The 20,570-nt window shown below is 42.8% G+C and overlaps 1 protein-coding gene across 9 annotated transcripts in view; it reads right to left on the reverse strand.

The window, feature by feature from the left end:
- TENM2 (teneurin transmembrane protein 2) overlaps positions 1-20,570 on the reverse strand; it is a 1,882,184-nt gene that overhangs the window by 197,029 nt on the left and 1,664,585 nt on the right. For all 9 annotated transcript variants that reach the window (XM_082724104.1, XM_082724103.1, XM_082724105.1 and 6 more), the window contains 2 exons: positions 20,088-20,210; positions 7,085-7,290 (listed from right to left, as the gene is read on the reverse strand). In XM_082724104.1, the coding sequence (XP_082580230.1) occupies positions 7,085-7,290; positions 20,088-20,210 (329 nt within the window). The remainder of the gene's footprint in view (positions 1-7,084; positions 7,291-20,087; positions 20,211-20,570) is intronic.

The raw sequence follows: 20,570 nt of genomic DNA on the forward strand, positions 1-20,570 counted from the left end.
ATATAAATAAATTGAATCTTGAGAGTGATATAAGATTATAGTCACCATCTATAGCCTCCTAATGCTTCTTTTACTCAAAATAGATTCAAGCTTGTCACAAATGCACTTTTCTTAAAGAGAGAGACATCATAAAAATTAAGAAAAGTATGAAGAATATGGTAGCAAATACCCATATTCGAACCACTCAAATGAATAAATGCTAACATTTTGTCATATTTATTTCCAATCTCTGTGTTTGTGTGCTGGGGATGGGGAAGGAGTTTGCTCTACTGTTAATATTTTATTATGGATAAAAGCAAGTGCTTTTGAATCTAATTCTTAGTCCTGTTCTTACCTACTCCAAGAGGTGACCACCATCACGAGTTTAGTCTCTCTCCCTGTGTCTCTATCTGCGTAGCTATATATAGTTTTTCTCTCAGTTACACATACAGTAAACATACATTTACCAAGATTAATGTTATAATAAATATGGATTTGAACTATACACTACATTTATGCTAATAAAATCATTGCTTTTATCCATTTTATTTATGGCGTTCTACATAAGATCTCACTTGAAGATAAAGGTCTTTGCCTAGAAAATTTGCCAACTCCTAAATTACAGCGCCTCTGAGAGTCTATTCGGTCTAAAAACGTGACGTGGGGCTGTCCTCTGTTATTCATCCCTGCCTTCCCAGTTTCCGTCTTTCTTCCTGAGTTCCATGTTCTCAAACATGACCCTTCCTGAAAAACAACTGCAGTGGCCTCCCCTGTTCCCCCACCTCCCACCAGTGCCAGCTCTCTTATAAAATCTCAAACATCCCTGGAGATTTCTCCAAGCTCTGCTTGGTGGCTGCCCAGGGGGGTGTCTGCTCCCCCAAGTGGCGGTTTCAGTTCTGGTTAGGATGCAACAGATAATCACAAGGGGCCTCCTGAGGAAGACCCTTCCAAAAGCACTTTCAGCACCATACGGAAGAAACCAAATCTCTCTTGGTTTCACAAAATCTTTCTCCATACTTTAAATTCTTTGGGAAAGAAATGGTCTGAAAAACATGCCTGTAAAAATATGCCTCCCTCCGAAAGGCAGATAAATCGCTATGTGACGCGCTATGCAAGCCGACAGTCGTACCCTGGAATGCCCTCTGAGTGAAGCGTACGGCTGCCCCAGAATGGGGGGAGTCTGGGATGAGCCCATCTGACTGGTCAGTGGGCACCATGAGGGCGTGGAGATGGCAGCATGGGGGGTGAAGCAAGGTGCTCAGAGCACTCAGGGATCTGGCCAGTCCCAACTAGGACTGCAACAGTGTGCCATTTACGTACTTGGGCGAGAGAGAAGGGGACAAAGAAAAGTGAGAGTTCATTTTCAAAGAAGGCACTGAATCAGAAAGGGGTAAGCCCGAGGGGGCAAAAGCTAACATCACTAATCACCATCTATAAATGTGCTTTAAAAAATGTCATTTAGGGGAATTCAGCTGATGAAGACAAATAGGAACGCGTGCTCAGCTCATTTTATCTTGGTCCACCCACGCTCCACCTCCCGGACTCGCGAGGATTTCCTATGATCCTGGAGCAGTTCGTGGTCTTTTATGCAGTTCTCTATTGTTTAATGTGTCTGGTGGCTGGTTTCGCTCCCATCCCACAGTCACATCTCAATGTAAAGCCCAGGGGGTCTTCGGCGTCTGCTTCATCTTACTGCCATACAATCCCTAGCATCTCCCTCTAAGAACCCCACGGGGGCTGCGAGCCCACCCTCTGCTCCTCAGTTGTCTCTGGAAGTCACTGGGCTCACGGCTCCATCAGTCTGAGTGATGAAATAGGCATTTTTAATATTTGCTAAACAGGACTGTGGAGAAGGTGAGTCTCAGCAGGGCTCCCAAGCGGTAAGAGCATCTTGTTGTCTCAGGTTAATCATGTACCTCATTTGCTGATTATTGACTGGTTCTCACAAAGGATTTTACTTGGCTTGACATATCAGTAGCAATCGGTGATGAACTGTCAAGCGCGCTTGCTCACCGCCTTAACCCCCCAAGACCCTGACTTGCAGCAGCAAGTCACTGAAATTTCCTTTGATGCCTGGCACCATAGCCAGGTCAGATTATTATTATTATTCAAGTCTGATTGGTTTCCTTTCTAGAAAGGGGGTTGAGCAAATCTGATCCAGTCTGTCCGATTTCAAATACGTGGCAAGATGCACTAGGCTTCCTCACACACCACTCTTGCTAAGAATTCGAACTGCGTGGCTGAGATTGGCTTATATTGACTTTGTTCTGTTTTTTTTTTCTAGGTCTTAAAAAAGGCCATACAGGGTGTCAAAATGCTGCATTTAAAAGCCAATATAGATATTAACTACCTTTCAAGTGGACAAAGAAGAAACAAGGAAAACACTCAGTGTAAGGATTCAGGTAAATAAAATGGGCAATTATGCCCTGGGCTGGTAGTTAGGAACGTAGGGTGCGTTAAGTGGTGGAAACTTCCAGAGGGACAATTTGGTAATTCATACTAAGTCCTCAAGGGTTGACTTTCAGGAAAGAATTAAGGGTGTACACAAATACTAGCCACAAGGACAGGTATCTCAACATTTTATCGTGAAGTCAGTAGGGCTTCTCGTTGATTTATCTGGTGCTCCACATCTCAGGGTCAACAGAAGATTGTATTTCCTGCTCCACTGAAGTTAGGATAGGACTTGCTTTGGTCCGTCGGACAAGGGCTTAAAAGACATGCGTCACTTCCAAGCATAAGTATTCAGGGGTTGGTCCAGAATTCACCATCTTCTCCTTCCCTTGCTACAGGGAATGAGTATCTGCCTGACAGGGAAGGCCCCATAGGTCTGTGTCCTTGAACGAGGCTGACAATGCACCAATCTTCTTCAATCGATGCGAACGTGTGAAGCGGGGTTTCCCAATTTCAACACTATTGACATTCTGGGAGGGGTAATTCTCTGTCGTGGAAGCTGTCCTATGCATGTTTAGCAGGGTCCCTAGGCTTGACCCACTAGTCACTAGGAGCAATTCTGTCCCCATGTGACAAGCAAAAATATTCCTGAACATTGCTAAAAGCATCTGTGCTGGGGGCAAAATCACCCCTGGTAAATGAGAAATAGGTTTTGTTATTTTAAGCCACTTAGATTCTTAGTCCACCCACCCCTGCAAACTGATAGATTTTATTAAAGCAAAAATACATGTAAACATTTACCAAAAGGGGTTAAAATTGTGGCAGTTTTTGCTTCCTTTGGTTTCTCTGTCCTGAAATTTTTTTCTACAATGAAAATACAATTTGTTCTTCCATAAGAAGGCAAACACACTAGAAAATTAATTTTACTTTAAAAAGCTATATTTACATAATTGCTCATCTATATACAGTATTTGCTAGGACCACACGGAATTTCTTAGTACCATGAAACACTTGCATATGCTATCTTTATATTGTGCTTTAGTGGACAAAGTGTTTTCCCATTCTACATTTGATGTATTAGTGCGATTACAGCAGCATTGCGAGCCTGGTAACACAGGTAGACAAACTGAGGCTAAAAGATGTTAAGGGCTAAGTCTGAGGTCTCCTGGTTAATATGCAGCAGGGCCTCCATCCTACAATTGCCGTACTTTCTCCCCCATGCCCCGTTGCCTCTGTATTGCTATAAAAAACTACATTCAAAAAGTCTACTGGGACTCACTCTGATTCTTGAAAAATTTAAGCAGGTAAGAAAGGATTCTCCTCTGTATTTAATATCCTTGGACAAGGATACTAAAACTTGTAGGCTCTTGGTCAAAGCATGATACTCCATAAAATTTAAGCATAGCTATTTCATGCAACACAGCCAATAGAATTTCATAACCATTCCCCTTCCTGTCTCTTTCTCTTGCTCTCTTTCCAGCTCAAATGAGTCACCTTGGCTAGACGGCCAATCCCCTAGAACTTATGTTCCTTGATAGGATATGCCAATAGAAATGAGAAATTCTATAACGGTACGAGATGTGAGTTAGTCACCTGTCTCTGCAAGGAGCTAAGCACCGTCTCCTCGAGGAAATGTAGCTCATCAAATGGACATGAATGCATGTAATGACAGTGACTGAATGTGAAAATGTGTAGGGAGTCGGTTTTTTCACTTTTTCTTTTTTTAAGAAGCGCCCCTATATTGTACCTGTCTTGTCCATTTCTAAGCATCTGCACAGTGTCTCGCTTACTTGACCCTCTAGTGCACGCTAAACTCCCAAATTGGCAGCTGGACTGAAACCCTCAGCGTACATCAGCCCATGCCTATTCATTTCCCTTCCCTTGAACTGTGATGAGGCTGTCCCTGGAGTGGAGCTATTTTGAGAGGACGACCGCTAGAACAATCACTAGCCTGGCAGGAGATGGACAGTGTGGTGTAGCCACAAAAGAAGAAAAGACATTGTCATTGAGGGTTTGAGTCCTGCAATGTCAGAACAGCAGGGAAACTGGGTAGAGTATGTTTCTGCTGCTGTCCACTATCACTCAGTTACAGGGAGTTACCTACTTGACTTGCCATGATCATTTGCTTTTCCATGATACTGGTTGTTCAGAGCATGCAAGGGAAGGGGGTTAGCAGTGCTTTGGAAGAGTGTCGGGAAAAAGCATTTGTCTCCAGCAAAGCTCCTTGCATCCAACCGGCTGAGAGAAAAGTTATTCTCAGTTGTGCCCAGAGACATGTTCATATTTCCTTGAATAAGGCCAATAAGCAGATTTCACCACTGCAAGTCCTTCATTGTACTGTAGTAGAATCAGTGGAGCTTGAAGGTCAAGGACACCACCTCACAATTTGCATAACTTCCCAGAGCAGCACCCTGCTGCCTGGCCAGAAGTCACAGAAATACCACAGGGACTCCTCTCACCTGACCTCCTCTCTTTCTCTGGATGCAAAATCTCTTGGAAGAGCAGATGCAATTTTTGTATCAGGAGTTCTGCTTGGTTGGGGGCTATGTTAACTCATCTCCGAATAATCAGTGTCTGGACCAATGAATATTTTTCTGGAAGGATGGATGGATGGATGATTTATTGATTACCACTTCACATATTGGTCCCTATAGCCTGGGCGGTGTATGGTAAAACAAAACAAAACAAAACAAACAGAAAACAGGCAACGAGCCCCACAGCCCTCCTCTAGTCCTTTATACTGATTCTTCGATCCTTTCAGGTCATTACGTTGGAATTGCAAAGAAGTTTCATTTTGAGAGCCAACACTGGTACGTTGGTAGTGGCTGCTGCCATGAAGTTTCTGTTGGAGGTACTGTGCGTTGAGCTCACTGAGGAAAAAGTGCAGCCATCGATTAGCAATGTCTGCCACAAGCCAAAGACAAAGAAATGGTGGCCTGATTCCTTCGCATTTGCCAATGGGTTTAGAGCTTTCAATTCTTTCAATTCAATTTTCTAGATGAATACCTTTCCAGCACATTTTAAAGTCAGCTTTGACTGGATATAATGAGTAGTCAAGGAAGTTTGCCTTCCACTAGGGTATTTTCCTAATGTACTTCTTTTGTACTTGCTGGATTTGAAAGCCAATGAGGCAGGAAAACCGTACTTGGTTTTTCTCGGGATATACAATTCTTTTTTTTTTTTTTTTAAAGATTTTATTTATTTATTTGAGAGAGAGACAGTGGAAGAGAGCATGAGAGGGGAGAAAGTCAGAGGGAGAAGCAGATTCTCCAAAGAGCAGGGAGCCCGATGTGGGACTCGATCCCAGGACTCTGGGATCATGATCTGAGCCGGAGGCAGTCGCTTAACCAACTGAGCCACCCAGGCGCCCGGGATATACAATTCTTATTGGAAAAGAAAACCAGGCTAGGTGGGTGTTAATCTATACCCAATGGTGTGTAGATAGTAAAATCGCTACCAGGACAAATTAAAGGATGGATGAGAGGGAAAACAAGGAAATCCATAATCTAATCCAATCTCTTCATTCCCAACACTGGGGATAATATCACTTTCACAGTGCCAAGGATATCCCAAGGAACTCAGTAGAGGAAGGAGGAGAAATCACAGAGAAATGGCTGAATTTTGGTTACACAACTCTTCTTAGCTATACTGGGATATCTCCTACTGATATTTTAACAAATTAATCCAATAACTAGAATACCTGAAATGAAAATGCCCAAGGATTAACCTCCAAGCTGGTGAAGCTGACTTCAACAGGTAGAATGTCATTTTTTTTTTTTTGAGATACCATTTATACAATATAAATTATCCATTTTATAATTCAGTAATTTTTTTTTAAAGATTTTATTTATTTATTTGACAGAGAGAAATTATAAGCACAATGAGAGGCAGGCAGAGAGAGAGAGAAGGAAGCAGGCTCTCTGCTGAGCAGAGAGCCTGATGCGGGACTCGATCCCAGGACCCTGAGATCATGACCTGAGCCAAAGGCAGTGGCTTAACCCACTGAGCCACCCAGGCGCCCCTAATTCAGTAATTTTTAAAATATATTCACTGTGTTGTATAATTGTCACCACTGTCTAATTCCTGAGCATTTACATCACCCTTAAAAGAAATCCCATAACTACCAGCAGTCAGTGCCAATTCCCTCCTCCCTGCTCCCTGGCAATCCCTCATCTCCTTGCTGTCTCTGTGGGTTTGCCTATTCTGGACACTAAATGGAATCATACAGTTGGTGGTCTTTTGCATCTAGTACCATACTTTCAAGATTCATCCATGTTTTAATAGGTAACAACACTTCATTCCTTTTTATAGTTGAATGATATTTCGCTATATGCATAGGTCACATTTTGTTTATCCATTTATCAGTTCATGGAAATTTGGGTTGTTTCCACTTTTTAGCTATTAGGAATAATGTTGCTCTGAACACTCATGTATATGTTTTTATGAGAAAGAACATTTCAGTTCTCTGTGTGTATATATCTAGAAGTAGAATTGCTGGTCACATGGTGATTCTAGGTGTGCCTTTCTGAAGAACTGTCAAACTCTTTTCTACAGCAACTGCACTGTTTTATGTTCTCACCAGCAATAGACCAATGTTTCAATTTTCCACATTCCTGCCAACACTTGTTATTGTCCAACTTTCAATTATAGCCATCCTAGTAGGTAGGGAGCAGGAATTTCTTTAAACTCATAGTTGCATCGAGCGTGATCATACCTGGGCATGAGATGGTGGAAGTCCCCTTCTTATGTAAACACCAAAGAGAGCATCTTTCCCAAGGGAGATGTTGAACTTTAAGAACTGGGGTTGACTGATGTGAATCTGTGATCTCCAGAACACGCCTGGGGGTACTTCTTGGGTCACCCGTCGACCAACTTCTGCTTCACCACTGTCTATGCTGCTGTTTTTCAATGACCAGGGCACTGCAAAACAGGAAGTGACATCAAGTCAGTGACATTAGTACACGTTTGTTGGTTTTACATTTCTGTTTATTTGCATGCCAGGCATTGAAAAAAAAAATGCAGATGAAACTCGTGGCAAGTTCTTTGTTAAGTATAAACTCCTAACCCAGGGCATGTGAAATACTGGCACAATGCTTCCTAAACTTCTGTGATTGCTCTTTACTGATCAAATACAGTAGGAGCTGGAGTCTGGGAAGTCCATGTAAAGCTTCCAACAACCTCGAATAGTGCTGGAGTGTACAATTATCAGCAGGGGAGATGAGAATGATATTAACTTGGCACCAAATTTAATTTTTGTAGCCTTTAATTATTCTTCCCAGCCAGAAACAAGTCCAATATACTGACACTTTCATAAACGAAAGAAAAAAAAAAAGGAAGCAACAGTGAACAAACATTGGCCCAAAGTAAGTAACAATAGAAAATAAGGACTGGATCTCAGACTAATGTAATATTGGGGGTAACTCCTTCCCTGGGAGGGATCTAAGTAACATGTGGAAATCAGACTTCTCTCATGGTGACAGCAATGCATCTCTGTTGCATTTGAAATCATCTATGTAGAAAATATTGGATGCCTTCAGAATTCTAAAAAAAGGAGTTGCAGAAATACCTATTTTTTTAAAAAAGATTTTATTTATTTATTTGACAGAGATCACAAGTAGGCAGAGAGGCAGGCAGAGAGAGAGAGGGGAAAGCAGTCTCCCTGCTGAGCAGAGAGCCCGATGCGGGGTTCCATCCCAGGACCATGAGATCATAACCTGAGCTGAAGGCAGAGGCTTTAACCCACTGAGCCACCCGGGCACCCCAGAAATACCTATTTTTAAAGAGGATTTCTTATTAGCCACGAAGCAGCACCTTCTGCACTCCTGAGGGTGCTCTTATTTGTAAACACAGAATTAAGGAAAAGCTGGGAGTTAATGGTTGTTGCCCAAAGAAAGCAAGTTCATCTCTTGGGGCCTTATTTTCCTGATCCCTTAAATGGGAATAGAACCTAAGTGGAGCCTCGCTTTCTAATGACCATTTGTGATTTGTTCAGATGGAAATTCTGAAAGAAGTTCTGGGGGTCTTTTCACTTTGTAATCGATCACGCTGATGGCCTCATGGGTTGGAAGACTTCTTTAGCCTCATGGGCATAGGATGAGAATCAAGCTCCCTTCTGCATTCTGCAACAGATGGGCTTTTCTGAAAATATTTATCTATCTTTGGCTGCAATTCCATGCAAAAGGTTTGGACAGTCAAGAGAGGTCATGGGATTGCTGAAGGCTGGCACGAAGGGTTAGTGAAGCTGCCTGACTTTGCAACCCTCGTCTGTTACTATCTGGCCCCTGCATTAAGACAAGACTCCTAAATGACCTTGGTGCCACTTTCTCCATCTGTAAAATGGAGAGGAGAAATGTTTGGCTCTCTGAAGGTTTTCCATATCTAAATTATAAAAAAAAAACACAGGATGATTTGAGGGTATGAAGTGGTTTTATTTTTTTCCTTCCTTTTGTTTTTGTTTTTTTTTTTTTAAATAAGAGAAGGGATGATTCATTTTTATTTAGCTCAATAGCAGATCAAATAAAAAGTCAACAAGGGCTTAAAATAAAGCAGGAGAAACAATGATTTGGACTTTAAAAAGAAACTCTTGACCTTGAGAATAATAAAACCAGGGCACGGGCTTCTAAAGGAAGTGTGGAAGCTTTCATCACATAATATCGTTAAGAAGAAACAAGTAAGTCCCAAATGGGTCAGACCTTTAGAATGCAACTAGATGGTTTGCTTCTCAAACATGTTATGTGGGTAATGAACATGGAATACTTCTTTATGAGGGGAAGAATACTACACAGTATGGAAGAGCAGAGATTCTGGGCTGAGGTTGCCCTGGTTCAAATCCCGGCTTTGACACTTGCCAAGTGTCTCAGCTTTCTGGGCCTCAGTCCCCACGACTGTACCGTTGGGACACTTATTTATTTCACAGGGTTGTTATGAGGATTTAATGAGCTAATCCATGCAAAGCTCTAAATATAATTTTAGGTACAACATAAGTCCTAAATAAAAATTAGCTATCATTATTATTATTATCTGTAAGGCTCTCAGCCTAAACAGAATGTTGTTTATTTTGCTGAAATAATGACATGTCCGGGGGAAACACTTGTTATCATCCATTAATCAGAAGCTCTAATTATTATAATTTGAAAACTAATTTGTACTTAAAAATGCTGCTGTTGGCAGACTTGCCCCTCCCCCCACATTAAGGCCTTTTGGGGGAAGGGATATAATATAAGGACCTGGTAAGGAAGGGGTGTAATAGCAAAGACCCCTGGTGAAGAAAAATTTAGAGACCAAAAGTAACCCCAGCCATCATAGTGTGGCAACAAGTTAGAGAATTCATTTAAAATAAAAATAGAATTTTAAAGAAATTATTCATCTTTAAACTTAATAAGACGGGCTTTCCTTCATGTCTGTTGGGCTTTCAGGGGTTGCTGGGTTAATGACAGGATATGAAAAAGAAGCAGGAAATCAGCACCCACGAGCCCGCTAATCTACTGCTGAAACCTAAACGGATTTTGATAATGTCAAGCCAAATGAGGATGCAGGAGATTCGCAAGGGAGCCAGCTGTCAGAGAGCAGTTGCTCTGGAGAAATTCAGACACAGAGCCTCAGGGGTCTGGTTCATATAGTAGTGGGATCCCCATTCTTTCACTAGACCCAACTTCAGGACATTGCCTTCGGTAGGAGCTTCAGTCAGCAGTGAGGACAGGCTGACTTTTCAGTATTCACACCTCCTCCTAGGGTTTCATAGGCTCTCCTCCTTCACATCCCAGTCTCTAAAGTCCCATCCTGAAGCAAGAGAGGGCTGGGTTAAAATTCTGTCTCTGGTTCTTCCTTGCTGTGTGACCTCTAGCAATTTGCTTAACCTCTCTGGACCTCCTTTTTTTTTTTTTTTTGTAAAATGGAAATGATAATAGTCAATGTCTTATAGGGTGGGAACAACAAATGGGAGTACACAAAGGAGGGCTTGTCCAGGGCCTAGCACATAATAATAGCAAAATAAACGCTAGTTAGTCCCATTTAATTAACTTAAAAAATAAAAAACTAGGAGGAAAAGCATGTGGCTTTCTTTGTTGAGTAAAGAATTTTCTAAAAGAAAGAAACATTGCATGGATATGTGATCTACATGTATGTATACACGCATATGTGTATATATACATGTTTATGTATCTGTGTTCCCATCAATCGAGAGAGAGAGTCGAATTCTTCTGACACAGACTTAATTATGGGAACGTGTGTAAAATTGGTGGTCTGGATCTATTCCCACTACTGATTTTTGGTGGGACTTTCCAGGAGCTGGTATGGCCACTTTATCAACTAGGTTACTTTATTGGTAAACCTGCTTTATTGAGGAACACTGAAATTAAGGTCCTGCTCAGCCACACCTTCACACTGATGCCCCCCTTTTTTTTTTCACCTTGTCCTCACTCCTACCAACAGACAAATAGGCTCCTTTTCTCAGTATTCATAGCATCTACACTCAGCTGTACTACAGGGTCTAGCACCTGCTGTTTGGTCCTCTAATGGATCTTGCATGCCTTCCTAAGTCCCTCCCTCATGTTAGACACTGTACTCCCTGCGGTCAGGCAGAGTTGCAAATGCATCTTTGGATTCTCTGGAGTTTGCACCTGGCAAACCATGGGTGATTTGAACTTGTTGAACTGAATCAAGTTTCACTTGTCCATCAGATGGGGCGTCTTAACATAATGCCTGCAACTGCTAGGTAAAACAGGAGCCTTAAGGAAGATTTGCTTTGAGAAATTGCATGTAAATTGACTCACCCCCCACACACACAAAGAAAAGAAAAGAAAAGAAAAGAAAAGAAAAGAAAAGAAAAGAAAAGAAAAAAAAAGGTCAAAAGCTTTATGAGGAAATTTACTATTTAAAGGAACCCTGCCTATGGATCCTTTTCAAAAATCATGAGTAAACTCTTAATTTATCTTTTGTGTGAACCCTTATAAATCAATAAGCAAACCAGGGGAGCTAGAATATAGTGGAAAGGTCTTTAGATTAATAACCAAAAGCCATGGGTCCTAATCCTGAAATTTAAAGACATTGGACCTTTTGTGGAAAGGAACAGCGGTGTAAATGAACTCTTTGGTTGAACGAACTCTCCTCCTTGCTACTAAGCAGCCGCTAAGTTCGAGGCCCATCTAGCTCTCAGGTCTCAGTGTCCTTAACTACACAAGAGTAGTTGGGACCCACAGATATCTTAAGGGGCATTCTACTGGAGTCTACTGTATTCTGCAGACTGAGGGGTGGGGGGCATCTCTGGGTACATGCTACAAAGCGTGTAAGTGTGTGTGTGTGTATGTGTGTGTGTTTAGCCCATGGGAGGGAGCAGGACTACCAGGTTTCACTTTGAATAAATTCAATTCATTTAACATAAGTCACGTTATTGTTAAAGGTTAGTGACTACTTTCAAACTGAATTCTCTAGATACGCAACTGAATTATGCTTTTGCAAAATGGAGTTTTCACTGCTGCCCACAAATACATATATATATATATATATATATATACACACACATATATATATATATACAATCTTCATTTTTGAAATAATTTCAGGTTTACAGAAAATTAAAAAAAAAACCATACAAGGAAGTCTTGCATATCCTTCACCCAGATTCCATAAATTTAGTACACATTTGTTCTACGATTCTATTTTTTTTTGAAATCTTGAGACTAAATTACAGAAGACTGTTCCTTTACCTCCTGATATTTCTATACGTTTTTCCTAAAAATAATGATATTCTTTCTCATAACCACCGTATAGTTCTCAAAAACAGAAAATTAACACTGATACAAGGCTATTTCTAATTTATAGATCTGATTCAGATTTGCCAGCTGTTACACTGACATTCTTTATAGCCAACGGAAAAAAGCTTTTTCTATATACTTAACAAATCTTTAAAATGAATGTGCAGAACTTCTGTAATTTTAAAAAGAACAAAAAGGAAAAAAATATGTGATGCAAGCATTGCCTCAAAGGAGATAAAAAGGAACAGTGGCTTTTGTAACCTGCTGGAGCCTGTGTGGGGAACCATCTCCGGACTCTGTCCCGGGAGGGGAAAGTCCCTGGGCTGGTGTCCAGGACAGAAGGTCTGTGCTGCTCTTGAAGGTCAAAGAGGCTGGGACCCTGAGCCAGGCTCCCAATCCCACTAAGGAGGATTTGAACCTGGGCTCCCACTGGCACTGCTAGCTATTCTAGGAAAACAAAGTTGGCTAATTCTTAACAGTGTGCCATTGAGAGACAGGCAACAAGGAAACAAAATAATTAAGGTTTCTATCTTCCCTGCCCTCCCTGGGTGCGGATGCCCTTACTGAGAAGACCTGAGACCTCAGGAGGCCTGCTGCACAGTGGAGTTTTGTCAGCCCTGGCTTTGAATCTCAGCTCTGACAACTACTAGCTGTGTGACTTTGGGCCATCCACTGTCCCTCTCTGGGTTTGACTACTCATCTGTATAATGGGGTTGCTTCTGAAGATGAACTAGGGTAACACAGGCAGTACCCAGTTTATGGTACGTCCACATCTTTCTACCCAGGTCTTGTGCTGCCTACACACAGCTGTAGCTATTTACTGCAGATTTGGAGTATAAATTTGTGATGGTCTAATTAAAATAGACTCTTCCCTCATATAGGCACAATGAACTAAAAAAGGGCCAAGGGGTGGCATAAGACTCAGTGAAACAGGAAGTCACTTTCCAGGGCAGCTGACATCAGTACTCAATGAGCGATCAGTGTGTCTACAGACAGGGAGGGACCTGGCACGTGAAGGAAGCTGCTAAGGAAAGAGAAAACAAAGTCTGTTTTCATGGGCTCCCAATTCCAGATGTTGATGTAATACTCGAGCAGCTTCTCAGATGGACAATTCTGTGCAGCCTGCCTCAGTGAAAGCTGCTGGATTTTCTTTATTTAATAATAATGAATGAATGTCCCGAGCAATGCCGGGTGCGTCATTCATTCATACTTCATGCAACAAACACTTGTCAAGCATTGACTATATAGCACTAGATAATTTTTGGTCAACATCAAGAGTTGGGATGTATGTCATACTCCCATGATCCTTCATCCAGACAACAGGGCAAGGTCATCTGGACCCTGTGTGGGCTGGGACTGGTGGCATCAAGAGAAGAAGATTTAAACAGCCATTCCGCAATCACCAACCGAAAGTTTGGCCCCCACCCTTGGGTTCTAGGTAGGGACTGAGCATGGCGTCCTGGCAAGCAGCACAGAGTCCCACCTCTATCTCCCTGAACTGTGGCTTCCCTGACAGACTTTGCTCCCTACCTAGGAGCTGGACAAAATGGGGACATGGTGATCATTTGGCCCTAAGAAGCCCGTGCTCCATGATGGTCCTGGCTGGTTTATCTCCAGCTTCAAGATAAGATTTCTGGGATTTTTGAGGGAACACTCTAATGATCAATTTTGCAGGCTAGGCTACCTCTATAACTCCACGGAAGATTGCTCATGTAAATGTGAAGCTATTGCCTATTTCAGAAACATGTACCTAAAATTCCAACCAGTTAAATAAGACTGATGTCGAGCAAAACGACAGCCTTCCGTAGCCACATTAGGAGCTAATCATTTCAGAAAATGTTGCCATAATTCATTTATGGAAACAGCGAAACTATTCCCCAAACAAGTGATAACGGGAATGGACTCATAGTCATACCAGGGAAATGAAGCCTCATATTAATACTTCCTAAACTTAACCGAGCTCCAGAGGCACCTCGGCATAAATCTGCCTTACAGATTATTCTGCCTCACATAGTTTTATCTATTGCAAATAAAGTCGAATTCAGAATATTGCTTCAGTCATTACACCTCGTTTCCATTTATTTGGGAATCAGGACAACCATCTGAGGGTTCTGTTTAACCAAGAGATAGGCAAAAAGATTCTCCTAAGGACATTAGATTCATTGCCTCTCACTAGAGCTCGTCTGAGTCATCGGCAGCCCGTCAGCCTTCACCCTGCTTCTGGCTGCCTGTTCTTCAGGAATAGATTTCTATCCTGAGCTTTCACTGTTCCCGTGATGTGTTCACAACATCGCATAGCAATAATGATTTTTATAAAATCCTTCAGCACTTGGGACTACATGTGGCCTCTACATCTTTTGAAATCCCAATTTGTCACCTTTGATAAAAATGGCCAACTCTTTGCCACTAAGGGGGTTAACAGTCATTTATATATCTGACCACTTGGTTGAACGTGATGCCACATGCACTTGTAGTTCGGTTTATTAGTCTTATTTATAGCAGCTACAATTTACTGAGTGGTTACTGCTCCTGGTACCTTAGGATTTTTCCAGTTTTCAGATTAGAGGACCTAGAGATACAGTGACTTGCCTAAGGTCACACAGCTCTTACGTGGTGGGGCCGGGATCGGAAGCCACATCTGACTGTTTTCAGAACCCATGTATCTAACTGCTGCACTCACTGCTTTTCAGATGCTGGGGTAAGTACAAGACACGCAAAGGGGTGTGCATCCAAGCACACAGCAGAGAGCCCCCTGTGGGTGTACAGGTCAACTCTGAAAGAGAAACGTGCCAACACAAGTGAGGACTAATGCACTAGGGAGGGAAATTGATTATCTGGCTGTTAGTACACGTGTCAAGCCACAGGGATGTCATGTTCAACAGAAACTATACAGCTTAGAAGAGGGTGGCGGGTCACAATGAGAAGCCGAAATCACCAAGATGAGGCTCTTAAGCAATACTCATCTATAACAAAGGGAGTGTAAGATGGCTTCCAAAATGAGGGGAATTGTTGCACTAGTGTGTGGGCTATTGGTTTCTTTGCCAGGAGACGTGCAGTATTGTGCTGGTTGGCTCAAACATAACCACCCTCGCCCTTCTGGGAACTTCACTGACTTTGAAAAAGCCCCATGTAGGGAAGTGATCATTTTGAAACCCTGGGCTGTGTTCATTGAGAGCCTGACAAGAGCCAGAGGAAGAATTACCAACCTCCCTGCTAATCTGGCTCCTAGTACCATGCATTAAGCCAACTAGTAAAAATCATTATGAAGTTTTTGCTGAAAGGGCAAGTGTAGAAAAACATGTTTCTAAACAGAATAACAGTCTTTGCCATTTTTTTCCAACTTGCATACCATCTGGAAATTCTGATTTTTTTTTTCAAAGGGTAGGAAAGAAATGTGCTCCAGGCACAAATAAATGTTTACAGCTGAGTTATAAACCGAGAATGGTGGGGCTTAAAACAGACAGGCTGGCAGTGATGGAACACGCGCTGCAGCGAGACAATAATGCTGTGGGGGACGGGCCAGCTTGTTTTGCACATTGGCCCTTTTGAATGGGAAGTCTTGCTTCCCACTGACCTCATCAAGCAAATGTTTGGGAACAAGTCTTCACATCTGGGTTTGTTCTAATTCTTAGAAAGGGAAGGAAAAAGATGAAGCGGAACGATGGTGTATCTTGACATTCTGAAGGCAGCCTTCACCTTTGGAAAATACGACACCTCACAAGAAGTGGCAGCCCGGGGATGCTTGTTAAATAGAGCAACTGAGAGATGGCGTGCTGATGTCAGTGACAACTAATATTCACGAATCTCTTATTAAGCTCCTGATAACCACACACTGTGTTTTACAAGCATCGTCTCACTTATACTGGATGCCAAGTGGGTGAGAGGTACGTTTTACAGATGAGGAACCGGTGGCTGAGGGAGGACACATGACCTGCTTGTGTGCATGCAGCTGAGTGATGGAGCTGGAAGCTGCAACCAGCTGGACCAACTCTAGAGTCTTCTATTACAGAGGATCTGTCGATGGAATGTTACCAAAAATATGTCCATCACTGGGTCAAGAAGGAGAGGCTGATATATTGGGAGTTTGGCCTCTTCTCCCTCATCTCCTATAATTTGTTGTTGCGGAACAGTCCAAGGAAAATAGAAATGGGTTTGCAAATGATACAGAGCATCAGGCAAACTTCCATAATGGGTCAGATAACAAAGACTTGAGGCTTTAGTGGGCCATCTCATCTCTGTTGCATTTGCTCAGCTCCATTGTTGCAGTGCAAAAGCAGCCATAGGCAATGAATGAACATGGCTGTGCTCCAATAAAACTTTATTGGCAAAAATACATGGCTGGCCTGATTTCGTCCCTGTAATGTTATTTGCTGACCCCTGATATAGAGGACACCTTGAATTTAAAATGAATGATGGGTTTTGAGAATGATCCATGAAATTCTACTTGGGAGTTCATTCTTTCTTAAGATCAGCGCACAAATTGGCTACATAGGATATGCCCTTTAAAAGCTCTTGTAGTCTTTGCCTCTGGGCCTAGCCAATCAAACTGGATTCCCTTATGTTATCTGACCAGGTCAGAACACTGTATTGAATCTTCGTTCTCAAGGCTTATCTAATCCCAGATCTATAGAAAAAGTGCTCTGTGCTCTTGTAATGAAGATGTATGAGTTCATTCCTTTTAACATAGAAATACACTCGAGATGGTGAGTGATTCTGGCAGTCTGTGGGCTCCCTTTTCTTGAGGTGAAACCCAACCACCAAACCAACCACGTGAAGGTTTGATTGAAAGAGAGAACAGAGAAAAAAACAAACGATGAACAACAACAAATGGAAAAGGGAAGACAAAGCCCAAAGAACATACTCTCCTAACTAATTAATCAAGTGCTTTGTTTCCACTAACATATCAGAGTGTGTAGGCTGCCCTGTCTATTAGGCTCCTTTCTAAATCTGAGCAATGTAAACACTCCTAAAGACCAAGTAATGAAATCTCTATCGATGTGGCATCTTAGCTGGAACTCACATACCCTTGTTTTGCTTACATTTTAATTTGCTTCTGCTGGATAGTTACCCAGTAATTGCTTAATAAGATTAACCTCCCTGGCAATGTGTGGTGTATCTTGATTAAAACATTATCGGAGTGAAGGATTATCGTATACCACAAAAAAATGGAGGGGGTGTTATTTAATTAACTTATTGCCAATATATCTTGATTGTCTCTTTGAAACACTGGAAAACTAGTCGATTGGAATTGATTCAGGTTATCTAAATGTATAGAATTGGGGAGTGGGGAGGAGGGAGGTCCCTGCGTAAAGAAACCAAAACCTGAGGTCACTTTTAAAAAAAGACGTAGGGGGGTGTGAGAAAACGAAAATCTTTCTAGTTATTTTTTTTTTTTTAAACCAAACTTTGCAACAGCTTAAGAGATCTGCTATCTTCAGTCTTAGGAAGAGTACTATTTTGGTGTTCAGAAAGGAGATGTTCCCAGTTTTCTTTCAAGTTTAAGCAATTTTAAATTCTCACACTTTTTCATAAGAATCCTATTGACAAAATTCATTGGACAACAATTTGGCCACCACTTCTCTGTCTCATAACTCATTTGGAAAAGAACTGGCGATGTTATAGGACTTACACAACATTTTCGAGAGCACATTGCATCAGAGGGGAACATTGTGGTCTTTTCCAAAGACACCATGGAAAGCGTTTCTTCATTTGTTAATTCAGAGACACTGTACTCTTAGTTAGGACTTGTTCTCCGCAGCAATCTACCATCTTGCTGGTGTGGGATGCTCACATGGGGGTGGCCGTTGGAAACACAGCTTAATCACGAATGCGCAGAGCAGCTGACCTTAATTTACGGAAGTTAATGCCTATCAGCGACTCTCTTTGGTAAGGGATGCTATTTAAAAAGCATCTGTGTGTACCTAGGGTTGCTGGGGGGGAGGGGGGTTGGGAGAAGGGGGTGGGATTATGGACATTGGGGAGGGTATGTGCTTTGGTGAGTGCTGTGAAGTATGTAAACCTGGTGATTCACAGACCTGTACCCCTGGGGATAAAAATATATGTTTATAAAAAATTAAAAATTTAAAAAAAAAGCATTTGTGTGTAACTTCAGGATGTAGACATGTACGAAATACATCCCTGGGCCTGATGAGCCAATATGCACATTCACTTTCAAATGTGTGTCCTGCGTTTTTCTCAAAGGACAGGGAGCTGCTGACTTGCAGATTAAAGGGCGTTCATGGATCAAACAAAGCAGAGACCCTCTAAAGCTTCGTTTCTCAAAGAGCAGCACTGTGGACCTCTTGGGCAGGATCGCTCTTCGCTGCAGGGGCCGTCCTGTGTGCGTGGGATGTTGAACTGCAGCTCAGCCTCTCCCTGCTAAATGCCACTTTCACCTCCTCTAATTGGGACAACCAAAGAAGTCTTCAGTCATTTGCCCAGTGTCCCCTGGGGTCCACAACACCCCGTGGAGGACCACTGTCATAAAGGAAACGGGAGTTGCGGATGGTGTCAAGTACTAGAGCAGAACGGACAGCACATAGGAGGCTCCAGGCTTTTTGGTCAGTTAAGGCAATACACGGTCCATTAAGGCAAAATACACTCTCCATCTTTAGGTCTAGTTATAGTTACCTGATAAAGGAAGGCATAGAATTTCATTCTTAGATAAAACTTTTTCATGCTTACTTAAAGGTAATTTAGTATTATGATTAGGATAGATGAGTAAAGTGATTCTTAAAGATTAGATAAAAAGACAAAAAAGTCACACTCAAAACCATTAGGACAACTCTGGGGAGAATAATTGAAGCACCATCAGCACTTCAGGATGACTCACAAACACCTCTGGGGGAAGATGAATTCTAGAAACTTCTCTGTGGAAAATGACTGTGCTAAGGAAAACGCCGACATCTTGCCCAAAGATGCACAAGGCACAGACTTGAGTTTAAATTCGTCCCTGCCTAGGTGTTTGATTTGGAGTAAGTTTCTAAAACATCCTGGGCCTCAGTTTCCCTGAGATGATTCCCTCCCGTTAAAGCTGCTGAAGGCAGGAAATGCTAAGCTTGGCACACACCACGGGTCCAGTAAACATTCCTTCCTTTCCTGTCTCTGAAATACCTCTGTGGGGTATTTTCAGAAATGTGGGGGCCAACTGCCCAGATGTGCTAAGAGGCAGAGTGGAAGCGTCTGTGTTTGGAGAAGCCCTTCTGTACCACCTCACATGTTGGTGATTTCCATCCAGAATCAGGCACAGCCCACTGGGTGCCTGGAGGCTGCTGTGGTTTTATTAACTGCCCCACTTCCCCGCCTCCCTGCAGTCCTGTTTCTCTCTTCCTTCTTAGCACCTTGTTAGCACCTATTTTTTTTTCCTACAAGAATACAGTTGCTTAATTGCTTCAATAAACATTTCCATGGCCCCCTTTGCTGTTCTGAGAAGAGGAGCTTTGTTCCCCAGTTGTCAAAACTCTTTTCTATTCTCTCCCAAAGCAGAACAGCTTAGAATCTCTTTCATGCCAGGCAGCGCTTCCTCCCTGGGGAGGCTGCAGCTCTCCTCTGGGGAGAGGGCTCTGGTCTAGTGGCGTGTGCCGCCTGCTGCTCTCGGCTTTCGTGATTAGGCAGGACTTTCTCCGGCTGCTGCTGCTGCTGCTGCTGCTGCTGCTGCTGCTGCTGCTGCTTCTGCTCGGGCCTTGGGAGGCTTTCAAGTCGCTCCAGATAGCACAGGTATGCACATGGCACAGAGAAGGCACCGTGCCAACTCAGTGACTCCAGCCAAACACAGCTAACAGACAGGAACAGCCAACAGCTTTGAACAGGGGCAAAAAGGGACCATTTTGTCCCCCCCCCCCCCGCCCCCGTTTCTTTTCCCTTTCGCGTACCTTCTAAGATTTGGATTAGAAAACCTGAACCCATTGGCGGGAGCTCTGAATTTCCCCGTGACCTCAAGAGGGCAAGCAGCAGCTGTAACCTCACCTTTGCCTCCAGATGGCATTGTTGCCACATCATCGTTTCCTGGTAAGCCGGTCCTTATCCCATTGTTAAAGGTGTGCCCGTCTGCTGGCTGCAGTTGCCAATTGAGTCCGAGCAGATGCATTGCTGCAGGAGAGACAAAGTAACGAAAATATGAATAGATAATCCAGCAATGCAAATGTCAAGGGGGAGGGCCGGGTGCCTTTGCCAAGTGATTGCCATTGTAGGAAGCTGCAGTTCAAAACCGGCTTGCCCTGGGCCATGGGGATTAGCTAAATACAGAAAGCAAGTAGATCTGGGTGGTTAGGACTCCTCTCCCTGGGCTTCTGTTCACCGCCTTCAGGGAGAGAATCTGGAAGGTGGGCGGAGGAGGTAAGAGAGACCCTAGTTCAGACAGTCTGAATGGTGCTACCAAGGAGGGGGAAATGTCCCTTTGGAGTCACTGTCAAGGATTCTGCTCCATCGTGTCCAGCCTCCCCCCCAGTG

This window comes from Mustela nivalis, assembly GCF_964662115.1.
Source record: "Mustela nivalis genome assembly, chromosome: 3".
NCBI classification, from domain to species: domain Eukaryota; kingdom Metazoa; phylum Chordata; class Mammalia; order Carnivora; family Mustelidae; genus Mustela; species Mustela nivalis.